The sequence below is a fragment of the Sturnira hondurensis genome, unplaced genomic scaffold (genome assembly GCF_014824575.4).
Source record: "Sturnira hondurensis isolate 20B ecotype Veracruz unplaced genomic scaffold, ASM1482457v3 Scaffold0018877, whole genome shotgun sequence".
Taxonomy (NCBI): domain Eukaryota; kingdom Metazoa; phylum Chordata; class Mammalia; order Chiroptera; family Phyllostomidae; genus Sturnira; species Sturnira hondurensis.
The window spans coordinates 1,989,722-2,010,978 of record NW_028091508.1 but is presented as its reverse complement, the minus strand read 5'-3'; the positions used below and the strand labels follow the sequence as shown (position 1 = coordinate 2,010,978).

The window sequence follows — 21,257 nt, the reverse complement described above, 5'->3', positions numbered from 1 at the left end:
GATGGAGAAGAGGCAGGACCATGATGAAAAGAAAGTCACAGACAACGCAGGCACTCCTGCATTAACCTTTGCTAGTACCAGTGACAGGCAGCCCTGCAGAGTCATTTGAATTGCATACTAATGTAATTTCTTCCCTGCCCCTCATCCTTACATCCCTTCTACATGAGCTGCTCCTTGATGTGGCTCCTTGTTGCCTCTGGGTGATGAAGGAATTCTGAAAGCAGAAATATCCTAACAGTGTGATTGGGTGATGAACCATAGAAACATAAAAACCTAAAGTCAGTGTTGGATTTGTCTTGGATGGAGTGCTGTCATTGCGGCCATGCCCCATTGTTAAGGATCATCGCCATGTGCGTGGTGATGTCTGGGACAATAGGATCAGACACTACACAGTATGTGACCACTCGGATTAATTGTAGATTTCAGCAGTTTTTCCTATTGAATGTAATTATTTGTCCAGTACAACATGGAGAGAATGGAATTGGCCATTCTTACTCCTGGAAGAACCATTTTTTGCGTACAGCATTCCTTTTGTTTCATCCGTACGTTATGTGGAATAACTGCTCCAGGAATGAAGAAGGCCGTGCATGGGAGTTGCTCCTATAACTTCACCACTGCAAGCTTTGCTGTCCTAGTTTTTTAGGTCATATCAAATAGACAAGATGCCCCTACTATATCTTCAGCGTTCTGACGTTCTTATTACTAACATTTGGTTTTCTTTAATCCTGTTTGCCCACTCACCTGCTGATATTGATGGGAAAAAGCAAAACTTCTTGAAGACTGTAAGTGTCCTTCTGTAATTACTAGGCAGTGTGAAAATTTGGCCATGTCTTTGTTTTTGAACGAACAGTGTGAATTAAATTGTACAGTTTTGTGTTTTGTGACTAAAGTATTTTTAAGCATGCATATTTACTGTGGCTAAACATTACTATACCAAGAAGCAAGTTAATGTAGTCCCTGCATGAATTCTGAAGACTCAGGTATTAACTATTTTTCATTTACCTATATTATGCTCTACTAACTTCTGTGCTTTGTTCACTTCTGATGTAACTCATGAGAAAATTCACAAAATTTAAAGAGAATAACTACCTGGTTCCAATGGTATTAAATGTTTGCTGGAATACAGACACATCTTTTGGTACCTTTAGAAAAGTGAATGCGTGCAGACTCTTCATCCAAGTCGGCATCCCTATACCCTGTTATCCTTCTTCAGCCTGTAAACTGTGTAGACAAGTGTGTCCAGGTGTCATCGGTATAATGGCCTGGGGCACTTGAATACTGTTTTGAAATGTGCAAAAGGCAATAAGCAGCTCTCCCTCGCAGCGGTTCTGAGTGGCCTCCTCTAAGCAAGAACTTCTGCTGCCTCTGACAGTGGAGCAGCATCTATCATATACCTAACGCACAGTTTTCAGGTGTTTTAAAAATCCTTTGATGTTGGATGAACCAGGAAACTATATAAAATCACCTTTTCCCCTTATTACTTCACAGCAATTTTTTAGTTGCCAGGCGATTTAAGCACTGGCTAAATCAGGGGTGTCTAACTCATTTCCACCAGGGACCACACCTCACTGTTACCTTCAGAGGGCTAAATGTAATTTTAGGACTGTATAAATGTAACTTCTCCTTAACAGTTAAGTGAGAGCTCGGCGCTGCCGCTGGGTAGAAACGAGGTGCAGGGCCAGATAAAACAGGGTGGAGGGCCGTGTGTTTGCCACTCAGGGTCTAGATGGTAAACTCCTGGCAGTTAGGAGTAGCATCAAAGCTAGCTCTGTTGACGCATAAATAGAAGCCGTGGGTCTGAAACCACCAGACTTGCACCTCTGTTGCTTGCAGAAAAGCACAAAAAATTGGGCTGAGTCACTTCTAAGAATTCCCTCTCCTACCACCTATGTCCACTATTCTCTGGGTGTGAAATTCCAGGTTTCTTTCCATCATCCCAAACACTATACTCCTAGAGCCTAAAGGATCACTCAAAGGTGAAGCCATTCCAAATAAAAATAATTTTGACAGTAATGTAAACGCAGCTAACATCACTACACCGCTGTAGTAATGGCATATACTTCCTTAACCTTTCAGTTTACACAACTTCCTTAACCTTTCAGTGACTCCAGGTACTAGATACCACTCTTAAATCCCATTTTCTCTCTCAGGAAACTAGGACTTAGAAGTTAAAAAAACTTGCTTGAAGTCTCAAAACTGGTGAAAAAGAAACAGACTAGCTCGTAGTCACGAGACCAAACTACTAAGCAACATTGGGAACAAACAGAGCTGGAAGAGTGAGGGCTCCGTGCTGTTGTGGAGGCTGAGAAGAGCCGCTGGTGTACCAGGAGGATGAGGAGGGGGTGGATCTTGCTGAAGGGAGAGGAAATTGATACTGTTTAGCGTCCCGCAGGTAATAGGTTGCACAATAAGTAGTGACAATAATGGGTTCAGCTTTTGATCTGTATTTTAGGTGTCATTCAGATACTTAGTAAAAGATGTCTGGTGCACAGTACAGGACTGGAGACAAAGCAAGACAAGAGAACCATGTGCACAGAGCTACGAGACTTGGACATGGAAGTGAAAAACTTAGCCCTGGCGACAATGAACCATAGGAAAGACATACAAGAACAGAGGGCAGTTGTTAAGCTTAGGGAAGCACCCGGTTGGCAGGTGGAAGAGATTTCACAAAGCAAGCCCAGCGCCTGGGCAGGGAGGAAAGGGGAGATCTAGAACATGAAGAACTTCAATGATCAAGGCAGCTTTTGTCCCAGGGAGTGGCTATGCATTGTAAGATGTTTAGCAGCATTCCTGGCTTCTGCAGTAGATGCCAGTACCATGCCAGCCCCAGAGGTGACAACCGAAATTGTCTCCAGATATGGCCAAATGTTCCCCAAGGGAAGGAGCAAATGGCCCCTGGTTGGGAAGCACTAGGTCTCCCTGGCCTTGGGCGAGTCAGTGGGTCCAGCCAGGAGAGCTTGGTTCTCGACTCTGTTGTGCCTTCCCAGTCAAGCCTAGTTGCCACCCGAAGCAAAAACTAAGTTGAAATAGATTATGTTTTGAGCCCCTACCTGTTCTAACACTCTGTAATTCTGATTTCACAGGAAGAATATGGTCCTTTTAGAGTGACTTGAGTGCTGGATGTCCAGAGACCAGCTTTCTTCAAATTAAATTGCTCCGGGTCATAATGGTTTATATAGTAAATGATCGTATATAACTTTGAAGAGTGAAATGGAAATATAATCTCCTATAACAGAGAACTTCCCAAATCTATTTATCTCCTAAACAAGACTTTCATCTTTATTCCTACTAACCACCTGTATACATCCTGACTCTAATAAGACATGTCAAGTCTATAATTTAACCATCTTTTTAGCATTAACTTCTCAAATGTATTTGTTCTTAACATACAGGGTGGGGCAAAGTAGGCTTACAGTTGTTCATATGGAAAATAATACAGTAATTTAAAAATAACAATACAAGAATAAACTTTGTGTTTTGCATACTCACAACTCTAAATCTACTTTTGCCCACCCTGTGTGTTAAGTTACATTAGCTCACTGATGAACTACAAGTCAGTTACCCTTTCCTAAGAAATGCAAATTTTCCTCACAACTGAAATTTCCTCCTGAAAGGCCTGTTTGAACAAATGGAATCGGAGGAAGGAATTTCTCATTGTTACATCAGAAAAGAAACTGTCTTAATATTAAACTTGTATTGCTAATTACTTTCCCAGACTTTAGGTGGGAAAAAAAGGACTTTGTGAGTAGTACGTATAAAGTTGGAAAAAGGAAGTTGTGCTTGACCTCAAAGTTTTAGGAGACTGCTGGTTAAAAGTCGACTGAGTATGTGCTGCCACCATAGAAATTTCTAAAAACATTTGGAGCACATTTAGTCTGAGGTGATTATGATCAAGAAAAAATGATTGCTATTATGATATGAAATGATTTATTTCTTTATATTATTCTTCTTTCCACAATTAAGTGGTACAACCTCCAACCATTACTCAACAGTCTCCAAAAGATTACATTATTGACCCTCGAGAGAACATTGTGATCCAGTGTGAGGCCAAAGGGAAACCTCCTCCAAGGTGGGTGTGCTCTCTGCTTTGTTCTAGTAACACAAGTAAGTATGGGCATTAACATCAATCAGTGTCCTGTGCATCACTCAGCGTCATTTGTAGGTTCACTGTTTTGTCACTCTGCTTAGTCAGTTTGCCCTTGGAAACTCAGATGATTGCACTTCTGTATTCGTGCCGTCTGTGAAATGCTCAAAAATTGTGGGGAGATGGCGGAGAAAACCTTCTACTGACTCTAATTGACTTATGACACAGGCAAATCCCTTTTTTCTGGGCCTCAATTTCTTCATTTGTAAAATAAAGAAATTGAATTTGATGACTTCTACGATCTCTTCTATCTCTGGAAAGGTCTGTAAAATAGTCTTAAGTGGGTTTCCACACTTGGCCCAGGTTCTGTGAGCACTGCATGACATTTTAGAGTTGGGGGAGATATAGAAATGATCTGGTCCAACCACTATATTATATAGATGGGAAACTGATACCTAGATAATTTATCCAAGGTCCCACAGCTAATTAGTGGATAATCTATAACTTGTCCAGTAATATATAGGAGTTTAGGAGATTTGGATTATTATTATTAAAATGTAATTTAAATGTTTAGGTAATAAAGAAGTGAAGGTTTCTAAATATTTTGAGTTTGTCTATTACTGGCCTTATCAAACTATCACCGACTAGCACCTGAGAAAAAATTAATGGGTACTAAACAGTGAAATACATCAAAAACTTCCATCATGGTTTGCTTCAAAACAATACGTTCTGCCGTATCACTAGAAACTCTAGTGCTCAGGGCCTGACATGATGCCATTTGATGGAGTTCCCCTTTGGTTTCACGTTTACTCGACACTCCTGTAACTCTCTGTAAGGCAGAATCTCTTCATCTCAGCACTAGTGAGAATTTTTTACTGTGGGATGGGCTGTCCCGTGCATGGCAGGTTACTTGGCAGCATCCCAGTGTGTGCCAGGAGCACCCACCACCACCCCCTGCCCTAGCGGCTGTGACCTCTACTGCTCCAGGAAAGCAGGGGGGCAGGAAAGCCAAGTGGGCCCAGAAAAGAGTGAAGTTTAGAAATGCATGCCTCTGTGTGAGCATGTTCATGGTGACTATTTGTGACTAGTTGTACGGTATTAAATTACTCGAGCACTGTGACTTTTATATAAGGGAATCTTCTATATAAATAAAACTGAGAAAGTAGAATTTCAGTTGATAATTTGAAATATTTCCTAAGTAATTTACAAAATCATCTCTAGAATTAAAAATTCTTAAAATATATTATATATAGAATTACCGCTTTTATTCACCAACATTTAAAACACCACTGAACTCATAGTTCTTCCCCTCCCCGCAACCTACACTTTGCATTTTGGTAACTTGAAACTTGTCTGATTACTTGTAAAGTCCTTTCTTGTCACATTTCAGCCCAGAGCAAATTTTTGTAGCGAGGTTGTCAAAGCCATGAACAATGGAGTTTACAATAAAAATGCTAATGAAGCTCTAAGATAGTGTGCCTAGGAGACCTACTTTCCATATTTCTTTGAAAAAATGACAGGCAGTTCATGTGCATTATTTTTTTATTGAGTCAGATTTCAGCTAGTTCTAATAAAGACATGTGCCTTAAAATGTTTGGCCAGCACTCTTTTCTAAGTCGTGATTCAGTGAAACATTTTAGGTATGGAGCCTATTGCTTTTTACTGAGTGTTAAAATCTAATAAGTATTTCTGGAAACCCATAGACTACTAGGAATTTGTTAAATAGTAAAAAATCCTGTTTTCCTAGACCATTAACAAGCTTAATCCTCTATGTATTGGGCAGCTTCTCCTGGACCAGAAATGGGACTCACTTTGACACAGATAAAGACCCTCTTGTCACTATGAAGCCTGGCTCAGGGACCCTCGTAATAAACATCATGAGCGAAGGGAAAGCGGAGACCTATGAAGGAGTCTATCAGTGCACAGCCAGGAATGAACGTGGAGCTGCAATTTCAAATAACATTGTTGTCCGTCCATCTAGTAAGTGGGACTTGCCCTCCAACAGGGGGACCCTCTGAAAGGACAGCTCTGAGACTCAGCATCCATTACGTCATCCAGATACCATGAAAAGAAAGAAATGACATTGATTCAATACTCCGACTTTGTTTGCATGAAAATTGTCATTGCTTTCCACTTTACTCTAAACTCCTCAGCCTAATACTTTGCCAATCTCATATGTCTTTTACTTGTAAAGTCCAGAATTAAACACAACAGCTAAGAAAAGTGTTTCCTTCCCAAATTGTTCTAATTATTAATTTCTTATGTATTTTATGTGTGAGCAAGCTCCCTACAGCCAGATGGAAATAAATTCAGTATGAATTGACTAAGTGAGGTCTAAGTATAATCTTTTAAACATTTCTGTTTCAAAATTTAGGTGCAGATAGAGTGGCCTCACTACCTTGATATTGTGGTGGTCTGTACCTAAATCCTGTCTACAGCCCAAGAGCCTGTATTTAAAGAAAAGTGACCATTGGCAGTTCTGGTCATTTTAAAAAACTTTTTTTATTACATTACACATGTAATACAATGTAATGTGTTCATTGTATAAAACTCAGTTATAAATAGACAAAAAATAAATTTAAAAATTACTCATGAATTCTTCCACTCAAGAGAATAATTTTACTGTTCTTTCCGTTTTTTTCTAGATATGTTTGTATGTGTTTGAAACAAGTTCATTCTGAAGTACTATTTTATAGCATTTTCTGACTTACCTATGGTATATATATTCTCATATCAATCTTATGAATAAATATAGTTATGTAATTTATAATACTGTATGATATTCAAAGGTACAGCTGTACAGTTATGTTATTTGTTTTACAAATCTTTGGACATTTAAATATTTTTCATTCTTTTGTGATGAACATGCTTATAACAAAATCATTACATATCTTTTCAATTTTCTTAATACAAGTTCTTAGTCCTCAGTTGGTGTGGCTCAGTGGATTAAGCACTGACCTGCAAACCAAAATGTTGCTTGTTCGATTCCCAGTCAGGGCACATGTCTGGTTGCAGGCCGGGTCCCCAGTTGGAGCATACAAGAGGCAACACATTGATGTATCTCTCACATATCTAAAAATAAATAAATAAAATCTAGTATACACACACACACACACACATATATATATGTGTGTGTGTGTGTGTGTATACTAGATATACATATATATGCTCTTAGGCTTGGAATCACTGACTTAGAATTTATACTACTAATGGCAGTGAATGAAAATTGTCACTTTTTAAACTTTAAACACTCTATTTAAAAATTATTTTCTTGTTATCTTAATGTACGTAAATGAGTTACTATTTTCCCAAAAGTTTAGTTTGTCTTTCTTTCTAGTGCTCTTTTCTTTTTTAATGCACAAATGACTTAGAAGCTATTATTTTATTTCATAGGGTCACCATTGTGGACCAAAGAAAAACTTGAACCAATAACACTTCAAAGTGGCCAGTCTTTGGTACTACCCTGTAGACCCCCAATTGGATTACCACCACCTATAATATTCTGGATGGATAATTGTAAGTTTTAAAAATACAAACTTTATTTCTTAAAGATTCTTATAATTATTTACTGTCACAATAAATCATTACTTCTTGTGATTCATAAAATGTTTTAGAGATGCTCGGGAAAATAAATGTTCATTGAAATAAAAACATGTCATTTCATTCATTCACTTGATTTTGCCATGCACCTGCTATGTACTAGGCAGTGCTCTAAATAAACCAAAAAAAATTCTGCTCTCCTTAAGCTTATATTCTATGCTGTGGAGATAGATAGGGGTGGAGAAGGAAGCAGACAAGAAATGCATGTAGAAAACATGTGTCGGCTCAAATACGGAACAGGCTGACAGGGTCCAGAGAGGAGAGGGGAGAGAATCATAGGGGAAAAGGGGATGGACTCATATGAACAAGTATAAAGGACACATGGACAATAACTAAGGTGGGGGGCAGAAATGGGAGGGAGGTGGGGAGCACGGGGGGGCAGGGCAGGGAATATAAAACAGAAAACTGTACTTGAATAAGAATTAAATAAAAATAAATAAATTTAAAACTACTCTAAAAATAAAGTACATAGTTTAAAAAAGAAAACGTGTCGGTTAGCAGTAAGTGCTATGATGGAAAATAGCAGAGTTTTGAGCAGACACTTAACAGAATGAGAGAATAAAGCAGGCCTCTAAATATCTGGGTGGAAAGGGAAAAACTGGGGCAAATCCCTGAGACAGGAACACCTGGGGTATGTAAAAGACAGGGGAGCCAGTAGTGCGTCAAAGGGAGAGCGACAGAAAAGGCCAGACAAGTCCATGGGCTCGGTGCAGGGGCTTTGGCTTTGCTTTGCACGTGAGTGACTTTACCTAAAACCAAGCTGATAGTAATAACATCACTTCAGTGTATGTGTGGACAATAGAGGACAAACGGAGAATAGGTCTCCTTGTTTGGAGGCCGCTGCTATAATCTAGGCAAGAGTTGACGGTGACTTGGATTCAGGTAGTAGCACTGCGTGGGTAACAATTGGTCAGATTCTGGATGTATTTGGGAGGTGGATCCTCTAGCATTTATTGAGGTTGGGCTGGGGGGCATGAAAGAGAAGAAGCAAAGGTAACTCCAAAGCTGAGGTCTGAACAACTGGCAAAATGAAATTTCCATTTCCTGAAATAGCAGAAGCCTATAGAGGAGAAGAAATCAAGCTGTTTTGCTTTTTTTTGTTCTTTTTTTATTCCCCAACAGTAGCTAATATTTATTGGATATTTACTAAATCCCTTTGCTAAGGACTTTATGGGTTATCTCATCAATTTTTTACAACAACCCTATGAAGTATATCTGGTTATTCTTTCCACTTTTTAGGTGAGGAAACTAAGGCACAGAGACATGAACTCGTCCGTTACGCAGTTTAACATATGTCCACTGTCCCTGTCCTTGAGGGAATTGTTTCATTGCTCTGCCTCTCCACCCTCCAAAACCTCCTCTGCAAAGAGGTTACCATGTTAAGGTGGTCCACGGTTCTGCTGGGAGACTAGGAATCAGGGTTTTGGAGGTGAGAGGCCTGTGACACATCCATGAGGAGATGCCCAGAAGGAGTCAGAGCTACAGGAATCAGAAGAAAGATTCTGTGCTCTAGCCAGCAGTGTTTGTGTGTGGAGCCAGGGGCTGGATGAGAGAACAGAGGCGGGGAGAGCAGGTGGTGAAGAGCAAAGTCTGGGTGACTGGGACCAGGAGCTCCCCAAGGAAGGATAAACCAGCAAAACAGATGAGAAGGAGCACCGCTGATGTGAGAGGCTAGAGAGCGGTGTCCGCAGGGCAAGGTGAAGAAAGAGTTGCATTTGAGTGCTGCAACAGTAGACGTAGCAGCTGATAGTCGGTCCTCCTGGAACTTAAATTCCAGCATGGGGAGACAGGCCATAAGCCATATCTGTGACGAATAAAATATTGTATATGTTAAAAGGTGATGAGTAACTCAGACAAGAAAAAGTAGAGGAGGTGAAGGAGGCTGGGTCGTCTGCAGCATTAAATAGTGTCGTCATTGCACCCTATTGTTAATCGCCCCTTTGCTGCCTGATTCTTCAGTTAGACAAGCTCAGACAGGGTAGGGACCCTAGTGTGGCCAACACCTTGCACGGGGCCTGGCTCACAGTTAGGTGTTCCCACAGTATTTGATAGCTAACCGTTTATGAAGATGCGACCCAATTTAACATCTTTACAAGCATCCTAATGCATTTTCCAAAGCATGTGTGTATATGTGTTTAACAATTAGGAGCTACTTAAATATTAGGAAGAGCCACAAAAACTCTTTTTGCCAAACTTTTTTTTGGTTTACACTTGCTCAATAAAACACTTCACTGTGCAACTCTGATCTCACCTTTGCTCTACTCCAAAGAAATTAGAGTCAACAAGTAAAATTGGAGTTTTAGTGTGTTATTTCGTTGTTATTGCTTACAGTTATATGCTTTTATTCAAAGAACTTTATAGAGAAAAATATTCAAGTGAAATTCATAGATCTATTGGTAGATGCATTTATTTTGCTAATTTGGGAAGTGGTCACTTTGTGACAGAATGACCTATATTATCTTTCTGCCTTTCTCCAGCCTTTCAAAGACTTCCACAAAGCGAGAGAGTTTCCCAGGGTCTGAATGGAGACCTTTATTTTTCCAATGTTCTCCCAGAGGATACCCGTGAAGACTATATCTGTTATGCCAGATTTAACCATACTCAAACCATACAGCAGAAGCAACCTATTTCTGTAAAGGTGGTTTCAGGTAAGTTTAGATTCCTGAATCTGTCTTTCAATGATGTATACAAATATGTGCAAAATAATAACTATTAGATACTACTGACTGAAGAAAACAAGAGATCCATTGATCAGGAAACTACCTGTGCATAGTAACTAAAGTGTTGCATGTGTGCCGTAAAGGGCATGCACGCATACCCTAAATACTATGTTTTACATGCTCTGCTGTTATTTACATATGTGTTTCCCTGATAACTTTCTGAATGTACTTGAGTTCTGCACATTTATGTGTTCTTTATGCCCCATGATGCCTTTAATTGGCAGTCCTGCAGCTTCAGTTGTATGTTCACATAATACTGGTTGGGGATAACTGAGTACATTAACGAGTTAGTCATGTACAATGTAAAACACTCTTTTCAGTTGGTGAGGATGGTACTTGGTCAGCATAGCTGTATATGTTTGCTTTTGTTGCCCAGTACTTTTTTGTACAATACCTTCTCCCCTATTTTTTACATCTTCATAATGTTCTGTTTATTTCAGTGGATGAATTGAATGACACTATAGCTGCTAATTTGAGTGACACTGAGGTTTATGGTGGTGAGTTATGGTGATTGTAACTGATATTCTCTCCTTCATTGTAGAATTTAGTTCACTAACTTCACCTCCATGGCTATTTAACCCCATATCTTTATGAAATTCCTAGTTACATGTTTAATACCACTAGAATAAATGTATGTTTTTTATGAAATTTAGCTATAAGCTTGCTAACATGCCACTAAAACATTTTCCATGATATATGTATAATAATGAAAATTATTATAGCTGTTTTCATATAAAGAACCATTTCATGTGATTTGGAATTTTTTTCATGTATGTTCAGAATATTTTTCATCTTTTGTCTTATTCATAAATTTTCCTCATGAACTAAGTAAGAATTGAGAGGGTGCATTAACCTGCTTGAATACTAACTATTCAAAATCTTAGTAACCTTTAGCAACTAACGTTAAGTGGATTTTGATAGTAAATCATCATATTTCCCGTCTGTTTTCACATGACATTATCAATATCATAAAATTAGGAATAGTATTTCTCTTAGTTTTGTTTAAAACCCAGTCACTATCTTCAGTGGAAGTAATATCTAAAAATAAAACATTTGACTTTATTCTGTCAAAAAGAAAAGAATTTTATTTCCTTAAGGGGAATGTGGGGGGGTCTCAGATACAGAGTTGATCGATGAAAATTACTCTGGGTATGGGGTCTTCTTAATTATCTATAAGGCAGAATTTCTGCTTTATTAATTTTTTACCTTTGAGATGTGAAGTAAAGAACATTAGGGTTCTATCAATGACCAGAGTATACATACCACAACTCCTGTCTCATTTTATTTTAATATACTCCTGAAAGATACAGGCCTCAAAACCATTCCCAAAGTGATTTCAGAAGGGTAAGATTTCCTCTACTATCTCTAAAATCTTAGCAAAACTCTAATTTCTCTCAAGTAATACCTTTTTTATATTCAATATTTTCTTCTGAGAAATGAGAATAATTCATATATTGCGTTTTATTCAATTTTTGTGAGCATCAAATAGTTAACACATTAAAGTTTTGAAAACTGTCAAGGGCTGTAGAATCTGAATATGGTGATTTCTACTTTAAGTTTTTCTGAGAGTTCGTCAGAATGTAAGGGCACATTTAGGCAATGCCTCCCTGAGAAAGACGGCGGCCTGCCTACATCTCCCTGAGAGCTCTGACTGGAGCCCTCTTTGTATTTCCATTGAGGAAACCAATTTCAATTTCTTTAACCCCACGATTACACTTAATTTGTGGCAAAATTGGCCAGACCTCTATCAGAAACTTTCTAGTTTTGCTTTGTTTTCCATAAACCTTGCAATTTGGGGAGTTTGATATGTTAAATATCTACCACAGATTTATCTCTGTGAGTAATCTTCAGAATTGAGTGTAATGTAGCCCCTGGTATAAGCCAAAATAGCCTCTCCATAGCCATACTCTTCAAAAAAATATAACATCTCCCAGACTGTAAATAGTCAATTTTCACTTTGACCTGAGCATTAATTTTAAGTGATGTATGTTTTGGGAATATGATTTTCCTTTCTATGTCTACATTTTGAAATTTTACGTTCCCACAAAAAATTAATAAAAGTATAACCCAAATTAAGAAAACGTACACAAAGAGAATAGTTCTTATTTTTGTTAGCGCTTATGCAACTCAAATGTCTCTATTCCTGGCTGAGAGAGCAATAGCTATTTGTAAGGCAGAGAGTGTGCTGTGTAGTTTAACACATTTTACAATGTCAAATAGTTTTGAAAAGGGATTAGATTTTTTAGGCAGTGAACTGTTTCTAAAAATACATATTCATAACTTTTTGTGCATATTGATTTTCTCATTTTCAGCTAAATCAAATAGAGAGAGGCCACCAACATTTTTAACTCCAGAAGGCAACACAAGTAACAAAGAGGAATTAAGAGGAAATGTTCTTTCACTAGAGTGCATTGCAGAAGGACTGTGAGTTAATGCTTTCTGTCTTAAATGCTTTAATTTCTTGTAAAAACATAATAGATTGGTAGAGAAGTACTAATACCATAGGAAGAGTCATTGTTTTATACTAATTCAATCAAGCATCAAGAAAAATCTGATAATTATTTCCAATATAGGCCATATGAATCTCATATGATTAAAATATTTTAATATAATATTTTTTCCTGAAATAAGTAGCAGTAATCATCTTTTGATTGCTATGGTTATAATTAGGATATATTATTTTGCTACTGTGTGTAACTAACCACCTCAAAACTTAGTGCCTTAAAAACAATAGCTATTTATCATTGATATTTTTCTGTAGGTCTTCAGGGAGGTTGTGCTAGAATGGGTTAGATCCAGCTGATACAGGTCAAGCCTGCTCTTGTGTCTGCCTGGCGGTTCAGCCACGGGTTCACGGTTCTGAGGGTCTGGCCACTGAGCTCTTGGCTTTGAGTTTCTTGCACCCCTCTAGCAGTCCAGCTCAGGCTAATTCTCCTAACAACAGAGGCACACAAGACCTCTTAGGGCCTAGCCTTGGAACTGGTACACTGTTCCTTCCATTACTCCCTAATGGCATGTCACAAGCCCAGAGTCTTTGCAGATGTCTTGTCTGTGCACGCCTCAAAATTGATGCCACCCCTAGAACCCATGCACCTTTGACAGGAGTTGTGGGAAGGCCTCACTCAGATACAAGAACCACTGTTACATTAGGCACACATTAGAAGCAAGATTCTACCTAGTCCCCTCTGATGCCTGGCGCAGAGCAAGTGCTATTGATATAAGCATGTGTGCTGAAAACATTGAATAAACTCTCAGAAACATGTTGTGATCACATGCGATCGGTGCTGTCCTTGGCCTGCTAACTCAGCAGTCTCACATTCATTCCTGGAATCAGCCTTCAGAAACAGCTTTACTGCGGGAGACACATGGAGGCCTCTTCTGGCCACGTCCGGGAATCACACTCTCAGTAACTGAAAACCAGCAAAACCTGAATTAGAGTATGTATCTTGCCCTAAAATTAAAAAACAGAAGACAAAACCCTTGCAATTTTCATCATTGCTGTGTTAAAAAGTGATTTAATCTACCAACCTTTGACCCTTTGGGAGTAGAGATACTCATTCTCACAATTTAGTGATCCCCTTTCCACAAATGACATACTAAAAAAAACCCTAAAAACTAAAATATGGTCAATATTTGGAAATTGCATCAAACTTCCAAGTTTTCTTTAAAAGCTTGGAATATTATAAAACTAAGATGGGAGCTCTATCACTTACAAATCAATAAGCATAAGACTCATGGAGTCAAAATATTTCTAATTCCTAACACCTGCTCGGCAGAGTAGCAGGCCTCCGGAACAGTTAGTGACTTAGCGAAGCCATGATCTCATGCTGCTCCCTGCGCCACCCACTCGCCTCCAGACTGTGTGAGATGCAGTTTAATCTGACTATAAAGAAACATCATAATATGCTGTCAGATTCCACATGTGTATAGTATCTGTAACTTTTCAAAATGATTTCACATTTTCTACCCCTTGTTGTAGTCATAGCATGTCTTATTTTAGAGGCCATTTCATGAGCTATGCATGTTCGATTATTTTTATTCAACCAGATAAACCAAAACCAATTCTAAAAATCAATTAATCCCACTTGCATTTCTAATGACAAATATTGTGATCTTCTTGAGAACCTGGATCATTCTTTTTTCAGCTTTATCTTCCCAACACACAACTCAGTGCTTGGTCTCTAGTTCAGTGCTTAGTAAATATTTGTGTCAAATAGACTTTTATTTTACCCTCATGAAAACCTTCTAAAGCCACTTTTTCTTACCCCCCAATAAAACAGCTAAGGAAACTGAAGCCCCAAGAAGGTCAGGGATCCAAGGTCAGAGAGCAATTTAGGGACAGGGCTGGCACTTTGAAGTAGATACTTTAACTTTAAGCCTGTGTTCTGGCTTCTCCTCTCTCTATATATTTCATAATTTAATGCAAAACACCGAAAGAAATGGTGTGAATAATACATGAGTTTATTCTTATCAATTGGTTTAATATTTTAAAATATAACTAGTAGTGAAATTTAAAAAGAGCGCTATTTCTCTCATTACCTCATTGCACTACTAAATAGCCTGCTATTAAATAACAAGTTTCTTCCATTTGATATGGAAATATGTGGAAAAGTTTCTGGACACAATTATGTGTTTCAGCTCTTACTCTGTGCATCTTTAACTCTAGCTGATAAAAAATTCTAACTCAATGTCATTCATTTCATGGTAATTCTTTTTTTTTTAGATTTTTAATGAATTATGTATTTATTTTTATACAAAGGGGAAGGGAGGGAGAAAGAGAGGGAGAAAAACATCAATGTGTGGTTGCCTCTCCCGTGCCCCCTAGTGGGGGCCTGGCTGGCAACCCTGGCATGTGCCCTGACTGGGAATCAAACCACTGACCCCTTGGTTCTCAGGCCAGCACTCCCTCCACTGAGCCACACCAGCCAGGGCAATTTCATGGCAATTCTTTTGACTGCCATAGTACCTCCATGCAAAATTTTCCAAGTGTGCCTCATTGATCAGAACTTTGAAGAAAACGTTTAGGCCCCTTCAGTAAAGTAACTCATGCTGGCATTCTCACTGCATCACTGAACTCAAAGTTCATGGCACGCCACAAAGTAGTACAGTTCTGCTTATGTGAAATAGTAGCTTATAGCTTTAAATATAAGGTTTTGAGCATTATTTATAAAAGTGTGATGGTAAAGTACCTATACACGTCTCATTAGCTTTATGAGTATACAAAGAATTTGTGACAAACTTTCATGAAAATTCATCTTCAAAAGTAGGTAGGTCAACTTCTTCCTTAGTATCATCATTGTTTATTTATTTATCTTCTCAGGCCTACGCCACTTATTTACTGGATGAAAGAAGAAGGAACACTACCCTTCAACCGGACATGTTATAGGAACTTTCAGAAAACGCTACAGATCCTTCAGGTTTCTGAAGCAGACTCTGGAAATTACCGATGCATAGCCAAAAATGCATTAGGGGCTATTCATCACACCATCTCTGTCACAGTTAAAGGTATACATCACTGTTTAAAATGCACTGGTCTTGTATTCATGAGAGGCCCTTAATCTTCTATTAGCATGCCTTTCATTATATTCATCAATAATAAAAATGTGAATTTATATCAACCTCATGATACCTTGAATCTCTTCTCATTGCTATTTATGTTGTACTGTATCTAAATCAGCTTAATAATTATCTCCCCCAAATCTTCCTGACAAAAGAATTCCAATTAATAAATACAGAAAGAGGGAAGGAAATGGAAAATCACCATTCGAATCCCTCAGTTATCACTGCTGTGGGCAAGAGCCAGTGAAACGCTGCAATTAGTGGATGAAACCTTCAAGAGAAGCAGGATATTTGCATAGCTCCACCCCCGCCCCTGTGGCTAAAAAAATTTAATTACTAAGGCGGTTTTAACATGTCTGCTTATTCTTTACTATTTCTCTCCAATGGAGATAGATGAATTTCCCTGTCCTTGAATGTGGGCTGAACTTAGTGACTAACTAGCAAATAGAGTATGGAAAGCAGGAAAATAATCACATTACAGTGGAGAAACCTGGCAAACATCACCTTAACTAAGCGATGGAGATTAACGCAACCAGTTATAAGTCATGTTGATACCGTGTACTCCCTGATATGATGTAATCAGAAGGGTCCATCACCCAAAACCTCAGTCTGATTATGAAAAAACAAGCCCAAGTTGAAAGACATTCTACAAGATAACTAATCAGTGCTCTTTAAAAGTCTGAAAGTCATGAAAGACACAAAAGACCAAGAAACTTTCAAATTGGAGGAAGCTAAGTGAGGAGACATGACAAGTAAATGCAATGTGGTAGCGAGGACAGGGATTTGGAACAGAAATAAGACAGTGAAAAAACTGAGGACGTTCTAATGAAGTGTGTAGTTTAGTTAGTGGTGTTGTACCGATGTTAATTTTTTGTTTGGATGACTGTATTTTGGTTATATAAATGTTAACATTAGAGAAGGCTGGATGAAGGGCTTGTGGGAACACATAGTAATTTTGCAACTTTTCAAATTTTTAAAAATTGCTTCCTAATCTTATAATTACGTATATTCTGTGGGGCTCAGAATTTAAATTTACATTTTTACCTCAATCTCTGCCTGTAAATTGCTTACCTTTAGATAAATCTTTCACCTGTTTAATGTATGATTAATTAATGTAAAGCAGATGATGATAATTATATCAAAAGCTCTAGAAATAATGCATAGATATCAGTGAATCTTTTTACATATTCTTTTGAAAATCTAAAGTATGTTTGAAGCACCACTTATAAATCTATTCACTCTAAAAAATAAAACTAACAAATGTTTTGCAAAATAGTTTTTATTAAAATAGTTTAATGCGCAAAATTTGCTAGAATACTTATTTGACTAAAATTTTTGTATTTTTTTCTTTCCTCAATAAAGCGGCTCCATACTGGATCACGGCACCTCAGAATCTCGTGCTGTCCCCAGGAGAGGATGGCGCCCTAATCTGCAGAGCCAACGGCAACCCCAAACCCAGTATTAGTTGGTTAGCAAATGGAGTCCCCATAGAAAGTAAGTTTCCTTACCCGGCTCCAGTTGTGGTGTATTTTCAAAGCATAGATAGCTACATTTCAACAGAGAAAAAATCATGGCAAAAATAATTTGGCTTAAGGAAGGAAACCATGTATAAATTAAATAGTCACCAAATTACCTTTAGATTTTTATCTTACTGCCTTTAAGCGTTCATTATGACTGAACATTTTGTACTATAATGGTATGTGTTGATTGGGACTCGGGGACATTTCCTTTGGTTTTTTTACATGTATCATATGAGGAATGTCAGGGTCAGAAATAAAAGTCACTGAGCAGTCCAGATTATCTTCTTGTTCAAAATGTGAAGTGGTTTGTGGAAACATGTAAGAATCAGAGGAGGTGGGTTAGCGTTAGAGCCAGTGGTATAAAAATAAGAAACGCAGCTGTCTTAATTTAAGGAGTTTTTGTTCCTAAATATAACCCAGATGTTCCGAAGTTCTCAAGGCTGCAGAGGTCACTGTCCCATTGAATACCCAGAGAAGAACACACCCCCGTCAAGTGCAGGACACTCAGTCTTTGACCAGCTTCCCTGAGTCCTGGCTGCGGAGTCACTTCTCTCCTGCCACCTTCCCGGGACCCCTCTGGGCAGTTTTCTCAGCCAGCTTCTCCAGGCTGCCATCCTCCTGCCCAGAGCAGTCTCTCAAGTGTGGCCCCAGGCCCTTCCATTAATTTCCTAAATCACAGCAAAGACCAGCTTTACACAAAGGTGGTTAAAGGCTTGAGGATAGTAGACGGGGTTTATAGCACAGGAAAAGAAAACTGGAAACAGATATGATACCTCTCTGCCACTGGATTCCCAAGACACGGCCATGCACTGAGAGCCCACTGGGTCTCCTCTTTCCCAGCCTCACCCACCACCGACTGCTGCCCCAGGGAGAATGTCAGAGCTTCCCCTTCTGGGAGTGCAGACCTTCCCTTACACAGAGAGGACGAGAAGATCAGCTTCCTCTTAAAACCCAGCCTTAGGGTCACCCTTTCAGTCAGTAGCATGATAATCTGCAAAAATACCCTTTACTCACAATAAAGACAACCTTTTAGGCTTATGATGTTGAGCATCTTGCACCCTCATTGCCTCAAGACAAAATCAAAAATTGGTTCTATATTTCCATAACCAAAGGTCCATTAAACTGGCTTACCTGAAACAGTCTTTACCCTAAGATGAATCTAAAAACTGCTGGCAGATTTGAAATGGCACAAGTCTCTTTTTCTCACCACCAAGGTCTTACATTTGCGAGTCTAGACTATTAAAAGCACCCCATTCCATGAATATTTTTTAGGAGTTTGTTTTCGTCACACAGAAGTTATCCAATGTAGTCATAAGTCACATCATGACTTTTCAGTCAAGGACAGAAGGCATATACAACATTGGTAACCATTCAGACTGAGTCCGTAGTAGGCTACGCCGCCTAGGTTTGTGTAAGTACACTCTATGGTTTCACACAACGACGAAATCGCCTAATGACTCATTTCTCAGGACGACCCCCGTCATTAAGCAGTACATGGTGATACTCTGCAACAGATAGCCTGTAAAAGGAAGTATACCCCTGGGAGAAAACAGATTCTAAAGCAGATTTTTAACCCCAGCAAGTGGTGGTTTGGATGTTTCTACTAGCAATTGTAACTGTGATCAGAATCAAGAACCGCAGAGTGGTTGTACATTGGGAAGCTGTTACCGCTCTTGGAGACATATGAATGAAAGCTGAGAAAAACAGTGAAAGAAAGCCCCGAACTAAAACAAGTCTTATGGTACATTTTCTGCTTTTCTTAGGAATGCATGGTAATAAAGGATGGAGCATGCTCAGCACTTGGACACCATATTTCACAGCCCAGAGGCCTGTGCCCATTTATGGAAGGTTAAATGAGCACCTGAGATCTGGCTTCCACAGAACTCAGTGGGCAGGGTCATCCTTCTAGCCACAGGGCAGGAAAACCAGGGAGCCAGGGAATGTTGAAAAGATGAATCCTCCAGCTTGGCAGCCAGAATGCAATCATAACCAAGGAAAATTAAGACAGAAGTAGATCAGCGACACAAGAACAAGGGGAGAATAAATAATGAAGCTGATCCTTCCTCATTCCCTTGGCTTATTGCCCTTCCAGTCCCAGCATAGTTGTTATATTGAGTTTTATAGACACTCCTCTTTAAATGGAATGTTTTGGGGGAGGATCAACTGTGAAAGGCCTGCTTTGGGCAGGTGGGGGTGGAGGGGTCTTGGCACAGGACAGTGGTCTCAGGAGACAAGGAAGGTCCTTCTACTATAACCCTAAATCATCTGATTAGGTCCAGAGCAGATAAAGAACAAAAATCTCTCAAGTCAGGTCCCATATTAGTTTGTTTCTTCCATTTCAAAAGTATCTAAGTCCCCACTGGAAGGAAAGTAGGAGATTGAGCAAAGATAGGATCAGAATTCTAACAGTGCCAGAGATCCCTCAACCTCTGGTGTGCCTCAGAACAGTCACTCTGGTGGACAAGCAAGGGGAGAAACACTATGCAGTGTGGCAGCAGACATGGACCCTCCCTGGCTCACCAGGCTGTTGCACGGTGCCAGGAGAAGGTGCTATATGTTTACATCACAGTGATGGGAAGCATCCGTGAGAGGTTTCTTTCTCCACATTTGGTGGCCAGGCTAAATGTGTATGGATTGCTTTTTCTGAATCTCATAACTAAGAGGTAAATTGCTGAGATACCCGTTGGGAACCCTCATAGCTCTCTGCACAATGATACCACAGGGACACCTCTGTTCTTCTCCCTGCCCTGAGCAGCTGGTCTACCTACAGCTTCTGCTGAGTGGCCTTTTAGCTGGATGCTGAGTCATAAACAGCTAAGTTCAAAGCCACTCAACATGCCCTCACCTTGTGTTAACCTACCCTGATCCAACGTAAGGAGTAAATGAGGAAGAAAAATGTTAAGAATTTCATGTAAGTTCAAGGACCTTTGTGCCTCTCCACCTTGCTTGACGGTACCCCTATGAATTTAGAGGACCCTAAACAGAATTGCCTTTGAGGTCTGGAAACAGGGAAATGAGGCTTTTTTCTCATCTGCAGTTTGCTGTGTTCAGCAATGACGGGTCCAGGGTGAACGGTGGTGAAGAAGCAGGGGTAGGCAGAGCAAAGTTTGCAGCAGTACAGAGAGACACAGAATTGTCATGGCAAATATTCCTAACCTCTAGGGGGACTAGACTGGGCTGCAGAAGTTATCTGGAAGCACACACAGACTTGCTGACAACACCTTTCACCAAAGAGGCTGCTGAGAATGAGGGGCAGGGGGCAGCTATGCCCCTGCAGCATTGTTGCACAGGAGCTGTGTCGCATCCCCGCCAGGTGCCACACAACAGAGACACTCCCAACGCCTGACTGGCAGGCAGTCACCTGAGGACAGTGACACCTCTCCATCCTCTGCAGGCTGTAGCTGCAGGTGCACATAAATACTATAAAAGGAGAAGCGGGATCAGGGAGAGAGGGGGATTTTTTAGCAAAATGGTGTTAGTGATTTGTGACTGCGTGTTTCAGACCTGGCACCTGTTTTACAAAACTGGGAGAATAAACTCAGCAACTGAGCTCTAATCTCAATGTCTTCCAAAGCTCTGTCCCTGCAGAACTCGCCAAGTTACTTTAAACTTTTCTTGAAGCAGAAAATCTATGAAATATGTAATTTGTCCAAATCTACCAAAAATCTTTTTAAACAATCTATAGAAGTCAAGAACAGGAACACAGATGCAGAGAGCTGGTGCTGAAAGGGAACTTTGATTTTACCATATGACTGGCAGTGTCTGGGGTAGTGC

At 39.5% G+C, this 21,257-nt stretch overlaps 1 protein-coding gene across 20 annotated transcripts in view; it reads left to right on the top strand.

The window, feature by feature from the left end:
* The window catches only part of NRCAM (neuronal cell adhesion molecule), a 322,675-nt gene that overhangs the window by 243,361 nt on the left and 58,057 nt on the right, over positions 1 to 21,257 (top strand). For 9 of the 20 annotated variants that reach the window (XM_037070638.1, XM_037070620.1, XM_037070617.1 and 6 more), the window contains 9 exons: positions 765 to 782; positions 3,964 to 4,069; positions 5,868 to 6,064; positions 7,478 to 7,600; positions 10,162 to 10,332; positions 10,845 to 10,901; positions 12,717 to 12,828; positions 15,725 to 15,909; positions 17,326 to 17,457. In XM_037070638.1, the coding sequence (XP_036926533.1) occupies positions 765 to 782; positions 3,964 to 4,069; positions 5,868 to 6,064; positions 7,478 to 7,600; positions 10,162 to 10,332; positions 10,845 to 10,901; positions 12,717 to 12,828; positions 15,725 to 15,909; positions 17,326 to 17,457 (1,101 nt within the window). The remainder of the gene's footprint in view (positions 1 to 764; positions 783 to 3,963; positions 4,070 to 5,867; positions 6,065 to 7,477; positions 7,601 to 10,161; positions 10,333 to 10,844; positions 10,902 to 12,716; positions 12,829 to 15,724; positions 15,910 to 17,325; positions 17,458 to 21,257) is intronic. The other 11 variants (XM_037070621.1, XM_037070633.1, XM_037070626.1 and 8 more) reach the window with 3 other exon arrangements.